Genomic DNA, 17,092 nt, shown 5'->3' with positions numbered 1-17,092 from the left:
CAGTGTGGTATTGGCTCAGGAATAGAAAGTAGATAAATAGAATAAAAAAGAAAACCCAGAAACAACCCATGAGAATAAAGACATTTGATATAGGCATAGGAGTTGCTAAAGCTTATGGATAAAAGGATGGACTTTTCCAGGAATTATGCTAGAGCTTTGGTTATCTAGAAAAGAAAATGAGAATGGACCTCAAACTTCCATCATATGTAAAAATAAAGATCAAGTGGATTAGAAACCTAAATGTGAAAGGCAAAACATAAATCTTTTAGGAAAGCATCTTAATCACCTTAAGGTGGGAAGGACTTTTTCAATGGTAATATTAATGTAATGTCAATACGTGTATAGTTTTTACTCTGTGTCAGGCACTGTGCTACATGCTTGGCACATATTAAGTTGATCTTCACAACAGACCGATAAGAGAGGTACTGTTATCTTCTCCATTTTATAAATGAGGAAACTGAGGCACAAAGAGTTTAAATAATTTACATGTGGTCATATGTCTAGTAAGGGAAAAGCCAATCTTCAAATCCAGATAGTTGAGCTCCAGAGTCCACATCTGAACACTTCATTAAGCTATGAAACTTATGAAAAGGGTAGAAAGACAAGTCACAAACTGAGAGAAGATAATTGAAGCACATTAAACTGACAAAGGTTTGCTTTTCCAAGAATATGTAAAGAACATGTATTAATCCATGTCAGAAATACTCAGGCAATAGTTCCTGCTGTAGTGCAGCAGGTCAGTAATCTGGCTTGCATCTGTGGATGCACCAGTTTGATCCCTGGCCCAGCACGGTGGGTTAAGGATCCGGTGAACCTGCAGCTGTGGCATAGGTTGTAGCTCCAGCTGGAATTCAATCCCTGGCCCAGGAACTTCCATATGCCTTGGGTGTTGCCATTAAAAAAAGAGAGAGGGAGTTCCCGTCGTGGCGCAGTGGTTAACGAATCCGACTAGGAACCATGAGGTTGCGGGTTCGGTCCCTGCCCTTGCTCAGTGGGTTGACGATCTGGCGTTGCCGTGAGCTGTGGTGTAGGTTGCAGATGCGGCTCAGATCCCGAGTTGCTGTGGCTCTGGTGTAGGCCGGTGGCTACAGCTCCGATTCAACCCCTAGCCTGGGAACCTCCATATGCCGTGGGAGCGGCCCAAGAAATAGCAAAAAAAGACAAAAAAAAGAGAGAGAGAGAGAGAGAGAGATACTTGGGCAGACTCTTCATAGAATAGGATGTTCAAATGGCTAATAAACATGAAAACATGTTCCTTCTCATTAATATTCAGGAGAATGGCATTTAAAATAATGTGATACCACTTCAAGCTGCCAAATTTGCAAAAATCTAAAAAGCTGATGGTATCAAGTGTTGGTGAAGATATAGACCAATGAGACCATTATTTCGCTAATAATGGGACTGTAAATTCTTACTCACACTTTGGAAAACAGGCATTGCTTCATTAAGTTGATTATGTACACACTCTATTACCCAGCAGTTCCATTCCTTGGTAAATACCGTAGAGAAAAGCAGGCTCATGTATACCAGAAGGATTGTATAAGATGGTTCATAGAAACTTTTGGTGCTCATAATGACAAATGAAAACATCCCAAATGTCTAGAAGAATGAATAAATAAATAGGGTTATATTCATATGATGAAATATAATACAGCAGAGAAAAATGAATGACTTCAGCTCTACAGATTTACAGTGATGAATCTCAAAAACCATACTCTATCGAGCAAGAAAAAAGTGAATTGAAGAGTACATAATAATTTTTTTCTTAATATAAAGTTTAAGGACAGGCAAAACTATATGTATATTATTTAGTAATACATACAGAGGTGGTAAAAAAAACTCTTAAAAAGCTAAAGAATGATTAAAACTTATTTGCTTCTGAGGAAGGTGACATAAGGGACTTCAAATGTCTTGCTAGTGGGTATCAAATTACTGAGTTTATTGTTCTTTATATAGTATTTCTTTAAATTTATCTATTTTTGAATGAATGATATATTTCATAATTTTAAAGTAAAGATTGAAAAACCTTTGTAAGGTTATATCAATAAAGTTGTTACGGGGAAAAAGAGATCTTTGCAAGAAAACTGGCTGGAATAGGGGCATTTGCAAATAGTGCTAGATACAGATAGGAAACTAGAGCTCCTAGTCTTAGAATTATATTGAGACAGATCAGAAGCAAAAGCATTTTTTTTTTTGCAATTATTTTAAAATCTCACTCAACAGATAATGTATTTAAATGATTGGCAGTTGAGCCAGGAGAAGATCAACATAAAAAGGTTCTTCTAGGAGTTTTGCAAATCTATAAAGATAAGCACATTAAATCCTTCTGAATTGCTTTCATTATGTACATAGAGGTAATCTATAGTGTAGGAAAGAGAGAAAAAACAAAACAAAACATCTTACTAGTAAACAGAAGACCCAGGATCTAATTCTGACTACTTTCTGGCTGTGTAACCTCGAAAATTGTGTTGTTCACATTGCTGAATTTCTAACAATTGGGGCTTTTGAGAATATTAATATTCTACCATAAATGGAGCTACTAATATTTGAAAGACACTTAGATATGTCATTTTAGCTAATTTTCACAGTCCTTTGAAATAAGGATTATTATTCTTATTTTTCAGATACGGAAACTTAACTTGTCCTGTAATCAAATAGCAAGAAAGCGGCAAAGCTGAGACTAATGTATGTCATTGTAAAGATTAAATTAAGTAATGCATATATAAATATTGCTCTAAGCATTTTATTTATAACCCCAGAGTAGGAACTCAATAAATGTTAATGTGTCTCCTGACTACTCCATCTCCTGCAGGGTTCTGAACTCAGAGGCTTAGGACTGGGGTATAAAGGACTTAGTCCTCAGTACTGTCATTATCAACATTTTGAGTTAAACAGGTTTTTGTGTGCTCATCTGGAAACTAAGCTAGCACTTACACTGTCATTTCTGTGAGAAAATGAGTTCTAAGCGGTACAAGTTAATTTTTCGAACACTGCATGTACACAAATTAAGTAATAATTATCCTTTTACTAAGCAACCTTTTACAGTGGTTACAAAAGAATACAAGTGTTAACATATATGAGAAGCATCTTCTTTTCAAGAAGATGATACTGAGACTTTATGCTTTTTCTCTTTCCAAAATGGCTTTTCAAATGCAGAAATCTCTATCAAATAATGGAGTGATTGTGCGGGTTTAAGAATTCTTATGGCTATGTTTCTTCCACTAAAAAAAAAAAAAAGTGAAGGAAGGAAGAAATAACTTTCCTAGTTTAAGTTTGCCTTCCCAAGTTGTGGCTCTGGAAATATGACACTTTTATTTTTTTTGCCATTAAGTTTTACTTCTGACTTTTCAAATAAACTTTTAAGTTTGATTTTGGTAAGATCAGCTATCACAAAATATTTTTGCACTTAAGCAATACCCTTTTTGAGTATTAAGAATTTCTGTCTGAATACGAATTTCGTCTAAACATATTTTAGACAATTTGCCCTCAAAAAAATAAGGAATGTTTAGCATAATAGCCCAATGTTTTCCACAATAAAGCTATCTTTTTTTTCCTTCAGAAAAGAAGCTTTGCTCATTGCATAATGGTCTTTTCCATGATCGTAGAAAGACAGAGGAACACTAAATGCAGATGGTCTTTTGCCAAAATGCCCAATTATTGAGTTTCTTTCATAATGAAAAAGGAGAAACTGTTTTTAACTACCTTTACAAACCATGAGCCAAACATGAAATTAAGAATTGTTGATAACTTTTCGTTTTGTTTATTTTCCTGTGTAAAAGCTTTTTCTGGTTAAAAAAACTTTCTCTAGATATCTTTTAGTATTATTTTTACTATAGTGGGAGAGCTTACAAATCAGCAGTTTTCTCTTAATTTCAGACTCTGTTTTAACTAGTAGTTTCAGTCTCATTCTAAAGTTTTCGTTATTAAAAGAAGCAGAAGAAGAAAATTGATACATTTAATTATCTTTTTCTGTTTCTTATTCATTCCATGTCAGAATGCCAACGTGAAAGCTGTCTGAGGAAGAAGGAAGGAGGAAAAGCAAGGCTTCTGAATAAATTAATTTCCCCTAATTAGAACTATATCTTTGTAGTTACTCAGTGACTGTTTGAGTTAAAATTGATTAATATGATATCTGAAGATATGTCATGCACATAATGTGTATCTTATAAATCTTAGGGAAAATTGATAATATTTTTGATAATATAAAACATGCCAAGACAGCAATTTAGAAAAAAGTTAAATCAGTTATCTAGTTGGTACAAAAGCACATCTGGCCATCTGGCTTTGGTCCCACCTAATGTAGGATTTTGTCGGTTCTTTCCCTTCTCAATTTTTATTTTCTTTTTGGTTACACTGAAGGCATGCAGAAGTTCCTGGCCCAGGGACCGAACCCAAGCCACAGCAGTGACAACGCCAGATCCTCAACCACTAGGCCACCAGGGAACTCCTCCCTTCTCAGTTGTAAGATTTTCTTTCCTAAACTGTTTCTACCATGTGTTCATAATGTGCTGTCTTTTCCTAGCCACATTTTTGCTCCAAACTAGTAATTACCCCATAAATTCTTGCCATTTTTCTAGATTTGTTAACAGAATTTTAGGAGTAAATAATCTTGTCTGTTTTTGCCTACTAAAGACTCTAACCCATTCTCTTTGTAATTCACAGAAAAAAAATTCAAGGTCTAGGAACATTGTCATCATCCTTATAGTTCTTTCATTTTTGAGTATTGATTATGTGCCAGACACTGGACTAAAGTACCTTACATATATGATCTTTAATACGCACAATAACCCTACAAGGTTTGGTATAATTATCTTCATTTTACAGTGAGAATACTGAGTCTACGATAGAATAAGTGCTTAGTCCCAGCTAGTTACTAGCAGAGCTGGAATTTGAACCAAGCTCTCTGTCTCAGGCTATGAATTTTCCATAGACCCTGATACCTCCCTTCCTGTGTTCCACCCTTCCTACCCTGGTCAATGTCATTATAAAATAATGGAAATTCTGAAGATTCTCCACCTACTCAAACAAAACAAAAACCTTTAAACAGACATTTTTGTTAGTACTTGTATGACATAAATATGTATCGTATCTTGAGGTTATATACCACTGAATTTCCTTTTCAAAAAATTAATAAGAGGGCCGTACCCTCAGCACATGGAGGTTCCCAGGCCAGGGGTCCAATCAAAGTTATAGCTGCTGGCCTACACCACAGCAACAGCAATGCCCAGTACGAGTGGGTCTGAGACGTACACCACAGTTCACAGCAACACCAGATCATTAACCCACTGAGCGAGGCCAGGGATCTAACCCTCAACCTCATGGATGCTAGTCGGATTTGTCTCCCCTGTGCCATGACGGGAACTCTTTTATTTCTTTATTTATTTTGCTTTTTAGAGCCGCACCCATGGCATATGGAGGTTCCCAGGCTAGGGGTCAAATCGGAGCTGTAGCTGCCAGCCTCTGCCACAGCCACAGCAACAGCAACACGGGATCCGAGCCACGTCTGCGACCTACACTACAGCTCATAGCAAGGCCAAGGATTGAACCCTCAACCTCATGGTTCCTAGTCAGATTCATTTACGCTGCGCCACAACAGGAACTCCTTTTTTTTACATTTTAAAAGAGAATTTTTAACTGTTTAAACCTTGTAACAGTTGCTCACACCTGTGAGTGTGATAAATTCTATAACTAAGCACTGATATCATAAAGAAATTGAGGAGTTCCCATCGTGGTGCAGTGGTTAACGAATCCGACTAGGAACCATGAGGTTGCGGGTTCAGTCCCTGGCCCTTGCTCAGTGGGTTAAAGGATCTGGCTTTGCCGTGAGCTGTGGTGTAGGTTGCAGATGCGGGCTCAGATTCCACGTTGCTGTGGCTCTGGTGTAGGCTGGTGGCTACAGCTCCGATTAGACCCTAGTCTGGGAACCTCCATATGCCACAGGAGCGGCCCAAGAAATGGCAAAAAAAAAAAAAAAAAAAAGAAAGAAATTGATAATTTTATTTGGGATAATTTAAGAATAGATAGCATATGCTTAGTTATACTTAGTATGGCTTAGTTCTAGAATGTTTGTGCTTTCTTTATAACTAATTCTTTATTCTTCTTTCTAATATTATTCTCCCTTCTTCATTCATTCTTTACTAGCAACTAACTCAGCCCTATTAAAAGTGATACCAGACGAGCAAATTCCATCTGAAAGTCTTTGTTAGTTGATGTCACTAGTAGAGATTTCTGACTCCTTTACAAAATCCAGTTCTGTGCCCTCATTCTCAAGTTATGAAGATGTGAGTCTTTTGTTCTTTCCTTTTAAACCTATGGATAAGCATAAGTGGTCTGTTAACAGGCTGGTTTTTTTTTTCTTTTTTAATTTCATTTGCATTTATATCATTGACCTTTGCTTCAAAAAGCATTCAACAGTCTTTAATAGAAGGAGACCATGAAAGGGGGTGTTGTAAAGGATTTATTCCGTAAAAGAAGTCACACAGGGAAAGCTTTATATTTGCTGAGTGATTTAATTCTTATACATGCAGAAATTGGCCATGGGCCATGAGTAACATGATGGAAAAGCACTACTAGTTGCAGGCTCACAACTAAACTTCCCCACTCTTTTCTGGATTTTTTTTTTTTTAAAGAGAAAAAAGCACCCCGTTTCTTGTTGTTTTAAAATCTACTCAGAAAAAGTGAAGCAACCACCTTCGCAGCTGGACTGGTCAACTGCCTTATCAAGATTCAAAATGCCACTTTTTTTTTTTTTTTTAAATCAGGAACTAAGGAGCATATTCTCCAGGGAGAAGGATTCCTGCTTACATCAGTTTTCTGAGTGCCCAGAGCAGAATTATGAAGGGAAAGTTCACTTACAGGAATAGCAACTACTTTGGGACCATTGGCTATATTACGGTTATGAGATATTATTAGGTGATTAGGTATTCCAAGATAATACCCTTTTCTTGCAGACAGTGGATTAGGCAAACACCGTCATTAAAAGCAGCTGTTTGTTCTTCTGTATACTGAATAATCTAATGTCTGTAGAGAAATGAGGAGCAAGCATATTTTGATTAACATTTCTAAAGCCTTGGAAATTGGTTAGTGAAAGATAAGCAATGTCTGAAAAGCACATTATATATCCTTTATAATTTCCTGAGAGAATAGTGAGACTTAAGTTGACTGATTCCTTCTTGGTGAGTCATAAGATATTCCTGAACTTCATATTTGATGAACACAGATTTTCTTTGCTTGGTCTTTAAGTACCTTGGCGTTTTCTTGTGCATATATATATATATGCATGTGGGGTTTTTAAAATTGTTTTCTTTTTTGCAAAAGTACTTGAGGCATGCTTGATAATGTAAATTCCTGTTGCATTTTTTAAAACAGTAATCGTCTTTTATACTGTGATCCATTTAATTAAGCTTTAGCTAAACATCAAAATATTTAGGCTTGTGTCTCTGAGGATCTTGGTCTTTGCCAGGCTTTAGTCTCTTCAAGCAGAAAGAGCTCTCAGCTTTTGTTAAGGAAGACCTGAAACTTATGGGCAGTGAGAAAGTACACTGGGGTTTCTTCTGAGTAAGGCAGAAACAGCTTACTGGGGTCAGAACCTAAATAAATGGTGAATTGTGGTGCTTGGAATCTACAGAGTAAGGCTTAATCCCAAGCGGGTATCAAATTATTTGGCAGGCAAATTTCTTGTAGAAATTCAGAGTTAAACTGAGGAAGGGGTAGGTAACATAGTGAGAAAGTCTGGTTTCATATAAATAAACCTGCCCTTACTAGGTGTGGGCAGTAACTTTAACCCTCTGAATTCCCTCGGTAGTAAAATGAGGGTTATGACCTACATCTCGTAGAATTATTTTGAGGATTAGAGAGAGTATATATTTATTGACATAGGCCCTCAATAAATGATAACATACTGTGATCTAGGCCAGGGATCAAATGCAAGCTACAGCTGAGACCTATACCATAGCTGTGGAAATGTTGGATCTTAACACACTGTGCTGGGTCAGGGAGGAAACCTGCACTGCTGCAGTGACAACTCTGGATCCTTAACCCGCTGTACTGTAGTGGGAACTCCTGACTTACTGTTTTCATCATCATCATCATCATCCCTGTTTTCCATTTTATTTATTTCTTTATTTTTCTTTCTGGCCATGCCCATGGCATGCAGAAGTTTCTGGGCCAGGGATGGAGCCTGCACCATAGCAGTGACCCAAGCTACAGCAGTGGCAATGCCAGCTTCTTAACCTGTTGAGCCACCAGGGGACTTCCAGATGCCGCCATTTTAAATTTCTGTAAGATTATTTGTTAGCCAAGAAATTGAATAACCCAGTATATTAGGCAGCTTTAAGATAGAAATGCAGAGTTTTGATAGGTGGCTTCTCAGGATATAAGGTTTTAAGCTATAATAAGTATTTATTATTTGCATAAGTATGGCTTTCTTTCCTTTCTGGACTGGTTTTAAGTAAAGCCCTAAAAATATACCTTGTAGGACTGTTTCTCTATCCTTTTTGGCATACCCTGGGGTAGTACAAAAAACTATGATAAGTGGGAGAGAGAAGTAACTTCAACACCAACTGCTCAAAAATAGTTTTTTCAGATAGAAGGCAAAAGCCTCATTATTTAGCCCAGGGGATGCTGATAAACAGGCACATCTCAAATAATCAAAAAAGTAATTTTTAGGTTTGTATACTACAAGTAGAAATACACATGGCTGAAAGTTGCTTTAACTGCATTCTGCAAAGTTCAACCCAAAGTTCCAATAACTCTCAAATTTAGAACTTCTATTTTTATTACAGAAATAGGAATATGGGAAGTAGTAGGGGATTACTTTAACTGACATGTCTAAGAGCTGTGTAAGTATTAACAATCTTAGCTTGGGCTCCTGAACTAAAATTAACAACTCCATAGGGGCTCATTATTAGGAGCTGAATCTCTAAAATAATTATATTGAAATGCAGTGCTACCTTGCATTATCTCCACCCAATAAAACTGGTGCCAGAATTCTATTGAGATGAAGTCTAAAAATTTGATGTCCAGAATGAGCATATAAAGAAGGGTCATGCTGTTGGGGAAAAGGGAAAGTACTTTAGCTGTTCTGAGAACCAGTGCTTACCTCTAAAATTCAGTTTGTGTATTGAGCATTTACTTATAAAGCACATATTACATGCCTACAACAAACGAGGTGCTATGCTAGATTGTGAGGATGACAGGATGACTAAAATATGGTCCCTAGACTCAGCAAACTTACCAAGTAAGATATATAAAATAAAAAGTTATAGTACACTATTCTTGCCTTGTGCTAGGTCTTGAAGATAACTTAAAAAAAAAAAAAAAAACCCTGCATGATATAGCCTTTGTTTCAGGTCTTTAACAATCTAACTAGAGAAACAAGAGTTATATGTATGATAGAATATAGAACAGTCCATAATTAAGAATAAGATGTGTGGTATAGAGAATGTGATCATGAAGCCAAAAGATCTCTTGTCAATTGGTCAGGGAAAAGTTTCATGGAAAATAATGAGCCTGAAAGCAGGAAAATTTTTGAGAGGTGAAGGAGAGAAAAGATATTCTAAGAGGGATGACTACAGAAGAAATAGCAAGAGATAAAATTTGACCGAAATTGTTGATATATTGAATTTGAGTGAGTGATTAGAAGAACATGGGGTAGAAAGAGAAGAGTTGAAAATTACAGCAAAGGTTTAAGTTTCACTGATTGCAGAGAGTAATGTCATTGATATAACGGACATCTAGGAAAAGAAGTTAATTGGAAGAGATGGTAAAAATAAAGTATTTTTCCTACTTTAGGTTTTTAGTCTTCTTTTTGTATTGACAATTAGAATTTTTTATACAGATTTAATTCAGAAACTAATAAGGTCCTATTATATTCATATTTAAGTACCAGAAGTATTATAATTTAGCGTTGACCCAAAGTAGAAAATTATATCAAGTTTCTAGCATCTAAATGGGTATTACTTGACACGTTCATTAAGATCCTAGTCTTCATATTCTTCACCCAAAAGCTAGACTGAGTGAAGGCTGGGTGGTGTTTCTTCTCTCTCTCTCTCTTTTTTTTTTTTTTTTTTGTCTTTCTGTCTTTTCTAGGGCCGTACCCACAGCATATGGAGGTTCCCAGGCTAGGGGTCTAATTGGAGCTGTAGCCACCAGCCTACATGGCAGCCACAGCAACACCAGATCTGAGCCGCATCTGTGACCTACACCACAGCTCCTGGCAACCCACTGAGCAAGGCCAGGGATCGAACCTGCAACCTCATGGTTCCTAGTCAGATTCTTTAACCACTGAGTCATGACGGGAACTTCTCTTCTCCAGACTGGACAGTGTGGATGCTGAGGGAACTATAGAATGATGCAGGAATGAGATATAGCAATAGTGCCAGTTCTGCATCCCAGGGCTTATCTTATTAGTAAAGATTTTGAAGGACTGGGAACTTACACTGTCCATGGTTCCTTTATCATTTTTTTCATTTTTAAAAATGTTACTAAAGCATAGTTGAGTTAGTGTTAATTTCTGCTTTACAACAAAGCGATTTCAGTTATGCATATACTCTTATCTATTCATTTTTAGCTTCTTTTCCCATATAGGTTATCACAGAATGTTGGGTAGAGTTCCCTGTGCTATATGGTTGGTCCCTGTTGACATCCATTCCATGTACAATAGTATGCCTATGCCAATCCCAAACTCCCAACTCATCTCTCTCCTCCCACCTTTCCGCTTTGGTAGCTATAAGTTTGTTTTTGAAGTCCTTGAGTCTGTTTCTGTTTTGTAAATAAGTTCTTTATTTTAAACTATTCAAGTGCAGAGGATTAAACTGTCACAAATGATTAGTGTTAGTACTATATTAATTAAATGTATATAGTCATGAAGTTGTTTAACTTCCGGTTCAAAATAAAAATTACTCAGTATATATAGTAACTAGAATCTGGTTGAAACTGTTTGTACATGAAGATCATCTATGATGGGATGTTAGGCAATAAAACTTTCAAACTGATTTTGTTCATTGTCTTTGCTTTTATTTGCAGTTCTGGGAAATGTCGCTGCAAAGTGGGTGTCACTGGCTCTTCATGTGATCGATGCCAAGATGGATATTATGACTTTAATAAGAATGGCTGCTTGCCCTGCCAGTGCAATAATCGGTCTGCCAGTTGTGATGCCCTCACAGGTACACCCTTTTCTTACCCTTTTATGTAATTAATTCTTTGTTCTTTTCATTTTGAAGTCCTTCACATAGGGGTTGATTCTTCCCAAATAGTTTATAAGGGTCTTTCTCTTCTAAGTAGGATGTAATAGGCCATAGTAAGCCAAACTCTTAGTACAACAACTTAAAGAAGATACATAAATTACAAAAATCATATCGATTAGAGATTCATGGAAGCAAGCAATTCCAGAAAGGGTAGAACTTTTCCTAAGTAGCTGGTGATCCCCAGCCTTCCCTTTCAAGGGACATATACTGATTCTGGGCACAGACTAGGGAGCAGGCTTAGCCCAAGTAAAGGAATTCTTCTTGAGGAAGGAGATATAAGAAGAGCATTTGGGGCTTGCATGATGATTTGGAAACTAGAGGAGCCCAAAACACAAAGCCAGTTTTCCCATTGGACATTAGTGGACTGAGCAGAAGATGAAAGGCTAGCCCAAAAGACAGAAAGAAATTTCTCAGTCTTATGCTTAGGAGACAAAAATCTCTTTAGAAAGAAAGGGCATGTTGCAACATAGGGACAGTGTCCCTCTCTTAAGACATTGTCAGTTTCTGAAGGTGTATAGAGTGGGACTCAGGCTCACATCACTGAGAAGAAGTACTGACCTGTTGCAGTCTTTCAGGGCTGGGAGACACAGGCCTGCTAGGCTCTAATCAAAAGCTTAGAGGGCCATGACCATGAAATAGTGATGAACCACAGGTGAACTGACTCATGCTAAAATTACAGTCCATCCTCAACCCGTCATGATTTCTGATGAAATCCTCTCATACCTATCTCACAGAGGAAAGGGGAGTCATCTGTGTTTCTTTTATATGTAATCAAAAACATTAGACAGTGTCGAAGTAGGAAAATGTGACCAATAATAAAGAGGAAAACAGCAGAAGCAGACCCATAGGTGACTCAGGTGTTAGAGTTAACATACAATGGCTTTAAAAAATTAATATTTTAAGAAAATAGAGGCAAAACCAGACAAAATAGGTGAAAATTTCAAGAGAATTGGAATCTATAAAAAAATCAAAAGGACAATCTAGAAATGAAAAATACAATATCTAAAATTAATACCTCCTCGAGACAAGGTTATATACAGTTGTGTACAGTGAAGACAGGGATAGTAGATTCAAATATAGCTCAATTTAAAATACCCAAAGTTGTGTCACATGTGGTCTACAGGTGGTGGGGGCAAACCACTGCAGTTATCTGATTCCAGAGATTGGCATGGCTCACTGCCACTAGGGGGTCTGTGAACAGGCATCACTTGTGGCCACAATCACCTCAAAAGGAACCACAGAGCAGGGCATTGTAACTGAACACCACCTGTTGTTGCTTTCACTCTCCCGGGAACTCACACACCTTGCCACTGCCATTGCCAAATGCCCTGGGCACCATCTAAATCTCCCTGAGGCTCATGACCACTTCCCAGGGCCCCACAACTAGGAGTAGCCTGCACCACCTTCCTGCAGGTCTTTGCTGTTGTCAAGAGCCCAGCAACCAGGCACTGACTACTATCCCTGCCCATTGCCTCCTTATCCCTGGAAACACACTCAGGGGGATAACAGCCTGCTCACACCAAAGAAAAAGACAGCAAATATCCAAACTCCCAAGCCAAAAATAAATAGTAACCCCCCACAAAATACAAAGGGGAGCTCTTGCATAGAAATAGCCCTCCAAGATTACAGTAGTTGCTTTCCCTAATCTCACAGAAAAAGACAAATATAAGTGAAATGAAGAAGCTCAGGAACCATTCCCAGTTAAAAGAACAGGAGAAATCACCTGAAGCAGCAAACAATGAAACAGTCTTCTGTAGATTAACAGATACTGAGTTCAAAAGGGAAATAGTGAAAATACTGAAGGAATTAGGGTGCCTATGAAGGAATTAAGAGCAGATATGTAATGCAGATAGCTTTAGAAAGGAACTAAAAAATATGAGGAGCCAAGAAAAATTAGAAAATTCATTTGCAGAGATGAAACTGTGTTAAAGCCACTAAAGAGCAGAATGAATAATGCAGAGAAACGCATTAGTGACTTGGAAGATAGAATAATGGAAATCACCCATTCAGGGCAACAGACAGAAAACCAAATGAAAAATCATGAAAGCAATATAAGAGATCTATGGGATAATAGAAAGTGGGCCAATCTATGCATAAGAGGAATTTCAGAAGGAGAACAAAAAGAAAAGGGGATTGAAAATATATTTGAAGAAATTATGTCTGAAAACCTTCCAAATCTAAAGGAAACAGATATCAAGATATGGAAAGCACAGAGGGCCCCAAACAAGTTGAACCCCAACAGTCCCACACCAAGACATGTTACAACAAAAGCGGCAAAAGTTAAAGATAAGAAGATTCTAAAGGCAGCAAGAGAAACATAAAGCGTTAATTATAAGGGAACCCCCATAAGGCTATCAGCTGGTTTCTCTACAGAAAAAGAGAGTAGCGGAGTTCCCGTCGTGGCGCAGTGGTTAACGAATCCGACTAGGAACCATGAGGTTGCGGGTTCGGTCCCTGCCCTTGCTCAGTGGGTTAACGATCCCGCGTTGCTGTGGCTCTGGCATAGGCCAATGGCTATAGCTCCGATTGGACCCCTAGCCTGGGAACCTCCATATGCCGCGGGAGCAGCCCAAAGAAATAACAAAAAGACAAAAAAAAAAGAGAGTAGCAAGATATATTCAAAGTTCTAAAAGGGAAAAATTTTCAGCCTAGAATACTCTACCCTGCAAGAATATCATTTAAAATAGAAGGAGAAATAAAGAATTTCTCCAGCAAACAAAAGCTAAGAGTACAGCAATACTAAACCCATTCTGAAAGAAATACTGAAAGGGATTATCTAAATGAAAAAAAAAAAGTAAGAAATAGGATGGGAGAAATCACAATTGGAATGCAATCAGTTAAACAAGCCAGTGTACGGATCTAAAAGAAAAAAAAAAAAACAAAAACCTACTGTAAAAGTGACAATAAACACAAGGAACAGCAAAGAACAAATATGAAGATGTTAAAAAAGGACTTCAAAAGCATAGAATATGCGGAATGAAAATAAGAAAATCTAGACTCTTTTTTTTAATAATGTGTTTGTGCCTATATGACTATTAGGCTAAAGCAAACAGATATAGGAAGGGATTAACGTACTTAAAAAACAGGCCAACGCAAATCAAAACTAAATACTACATTTACAAAAGCTAAAAAGAAAAGTACAGAAGCATAAAGTAAAAAGAAATCATCCAATCAGAAAAAGAAAGGAACAAAGAGAAACATAGAATCAACTGGGAAACAAGGTTTAAAATGGCAATAAATACATATTTAACTGTCCATGGACTGAATGCTCCAGTCAAAAGACAGAGTGGCAGATTGGATAAAAAAGCAAGAGCCTACAATCTGCTGTCTACAAGAGACTCACCTTAGGGCAAAAGACACATGTATATTGAAAGTGAGGGGATAGTAAAAGATATTTCATGCCAATGGACAAGACAGGAAAACAGGAGTTGAAATACTCATTTCAGACAAAATAGACTTTAAAATGAAGACATGAAGAAAGACGAAGAAGGACTATTTAATGATAAAGGATCCATTCAAGAAGAGTCATCAATATATATGCGCCTAATATAGGAGCACCTAGATACATACAACAAATACTAACAGACATAAAAGGAGAAATTGATGGGAATACAGTAATAGGAGACTTTAGCACCCCACTCAAATCAATGGACAGATCCTCTAGACAGAAAATCAATAAAGCAACAGAGATCCTAAATGGCACAATAGAAAATGTAGACTTAATTGACATTTTTCAGGACATTACATCCAAAAAAATCAGAATATACATTCTTTTCAAGTGCTCATGGAACATTCTCAAGGATTGACCACATACTGGGTACAGACTAACCTCAACAAATTTAAGAAGTTATTTCAAGTATCTTCTCTCACCACAGTGGCATGAAACTAGAAATCAACCACAGGAAATGAGAAAAAAGTGACTACATGGAGACTAAACAACATCTACTAAAAAACCAGTGGGTCAATGAGGAAATCAAAAAGGAAATTTAAAAATACCTCCAAACAAATGATAATGTAGATACAACCATTCAAAATCTATGGGATGCCACAAAAGCAGTGTTCAGAGGGAAATTCATAGCAACATAGGCCTTCCTCAAAAAAAAGAGAAAAATCTCAAATAGACAACCTAACCCACCACCTAAATGAATTAGAAAAAGAACAAACAAAACCTAAAGTCAGCAGAAGAGAGGAAATCATAAAGATCAGAGAGGAAATCAATAAAATAGAGATTCAAAAAACAATAGAAAAAATGAATAAAACCAAGAGCTGGTTCTTTGCAAGGGTAAACAAAATTGACAAACCTCTAGCCAGGCTCACCAAGAAGAGGGGAGAAAAAAACCCAAATAAGAAATGAAAAAGGAAAAATCTCTATAGACATTGTAGAAATACCAAAAAAAAAAAAAAGTAAGTGAATACTATGAACAATTATATGCCAACAAATTTGACAACTTAGAAGAAATGGTCAACTTTCTAGAGACCTACACCCATCAAAACTGAATCAAAAAGAAATAGATCAACCGAACAGACTGATCACTAGAAATGAAATTGAATATGTAATAAAAAACACTCCCTACAAACAAAAGTCCAGGATCAGATGGCTTCACAGGCAAATTCTACTAAACATACAAAGAGGAACTTAAACCCATCCTTCTTACATTTTTCCAAAAGGTTGAAGAAGAAGGAATACTCCCAAAGACATTCTGCGAAGCCACCGTACCCTAATACCAAAACCAGACAAAGATACTACCAAAAAAGAAAATTATAGGCCAATATCTTTGATGAATATGGATGCAAAAATTCTCAACAAAATTTTAGCCAACTGAATCCAGCAACATATAAAAAACATCATACCCCACAACCAAGTGGGATTCATCCCAGGTTCACAAGGATGATTCAGCATATGCAAATCAATCAACATCATATACCACATTAAGAAAAGAAAAGTCAAAAACCACATGATCATCTCAATAGATGCAGAAAAAGCATTTGACGAAGTCCAACATCCATTCATGATAAAAACTCTTACCAAGAGTTCCCGTCGTGGCACAGTGGTTAACGAATCCGACTAGGAACCATGAGGTTGCGGGTTCGGTCCCTGCCCTTGCTCAGTGGGTTAACGATCCGGCGTTGCCGTGAGCTGTGGTGTAGGTCTCAGACGCGGCTTGGATCCCACGTTGCTGTGGCTCTGGGGTAGGCCAATGGCTACAGCTCCGATTGGACCCCTAGCCTGGGAATCTCCATATGCCGCAGGATCTACCCAAGAAATAGCAAAAAGACAAAAAAAAAAAAACTCTTACCAAAATGACTGTAGAGGGAACATACCTTAATATAATAAGAGCCATTTATGACAGACCCACAGCAAATATAATACTCAGTGGAGAAGAGCTGAAAGCCTTCCCGGTAAAATCTGGAACAAGACAAGGATGCCCACTCTCACCAGTTTCATTCAACATAGTATTGGAAGTCCTAGCCACAGCAATTAGACCAACAAAAGAAATAGAAAGTATCCAAACTGGAAGAGAAGAGGTAAAATTGTCACTGTATGCAGATGATGTAATACCATATATAGAAAACCCTAAGGATGCCATACAGAAACTACTTGAATTGATCAACGAATTCAGCAAAGTAGTAGGATACAAGATTAACATTTAGAAATCAGTTGCATTTCTGTGTACTAAAATGAAATATTAGAAAAGGATTATAAAAATACCTTTTATTTATTTTTTATAATAATTTTTATTTTTTCCATTATAGTTTGTTTACAGTGTTCTGTCAATTTCTACTGTACAGCAAAGTGACCCAGTCTCACACACATATGTATATATTCTTTTTCTCATGTTATCCTC

The 17,092-nt window shown here is 37.1% G+C and overlaps 1 protein-coding gene across 1 annotated transcript in view; it reads left to right on the top strand.

Annotated features, from left to right (window-relative positions):
• The window catches only part of MEGF9 (multiple EGF like domains 9), a 98,597-nt gene that overhangs the window by 58,944 nt on the left and 22,561 nt on the right, over positions 1-17,092 (top strand). The window contains exon 3 of the mRNA XM_047768276.1: positions 11,026-11,165. Within this exon, the coding sequence (XP_047624232.1) occupies positions 11,026-11,165 (140 nt within the window). The remainder of the gene's footprint in view (positions 1-11,025; positions 11,166-17,092) is intronic.

This window comes from Phacochoerus africanus, chromosome 2, assembly GCF_016906955.1.
Source record: "Phacochoerus africanus isolate WHEZ1 chromosome 2, ROS_Pafr_v1, whole genome shotgun sequence".
Taxonomy (NCBI): Eukaryota; Metazoa; Chordata; class Mammalia; order Artiodactyla; family Suidae; genus Phacochoerus; species Phacochoerus africanus.
The sequence above is the reverse complement of the archived record's forward strand: the minus strand, read 5'-3'. Positions and strand labels throughout refer to the sequence as shown.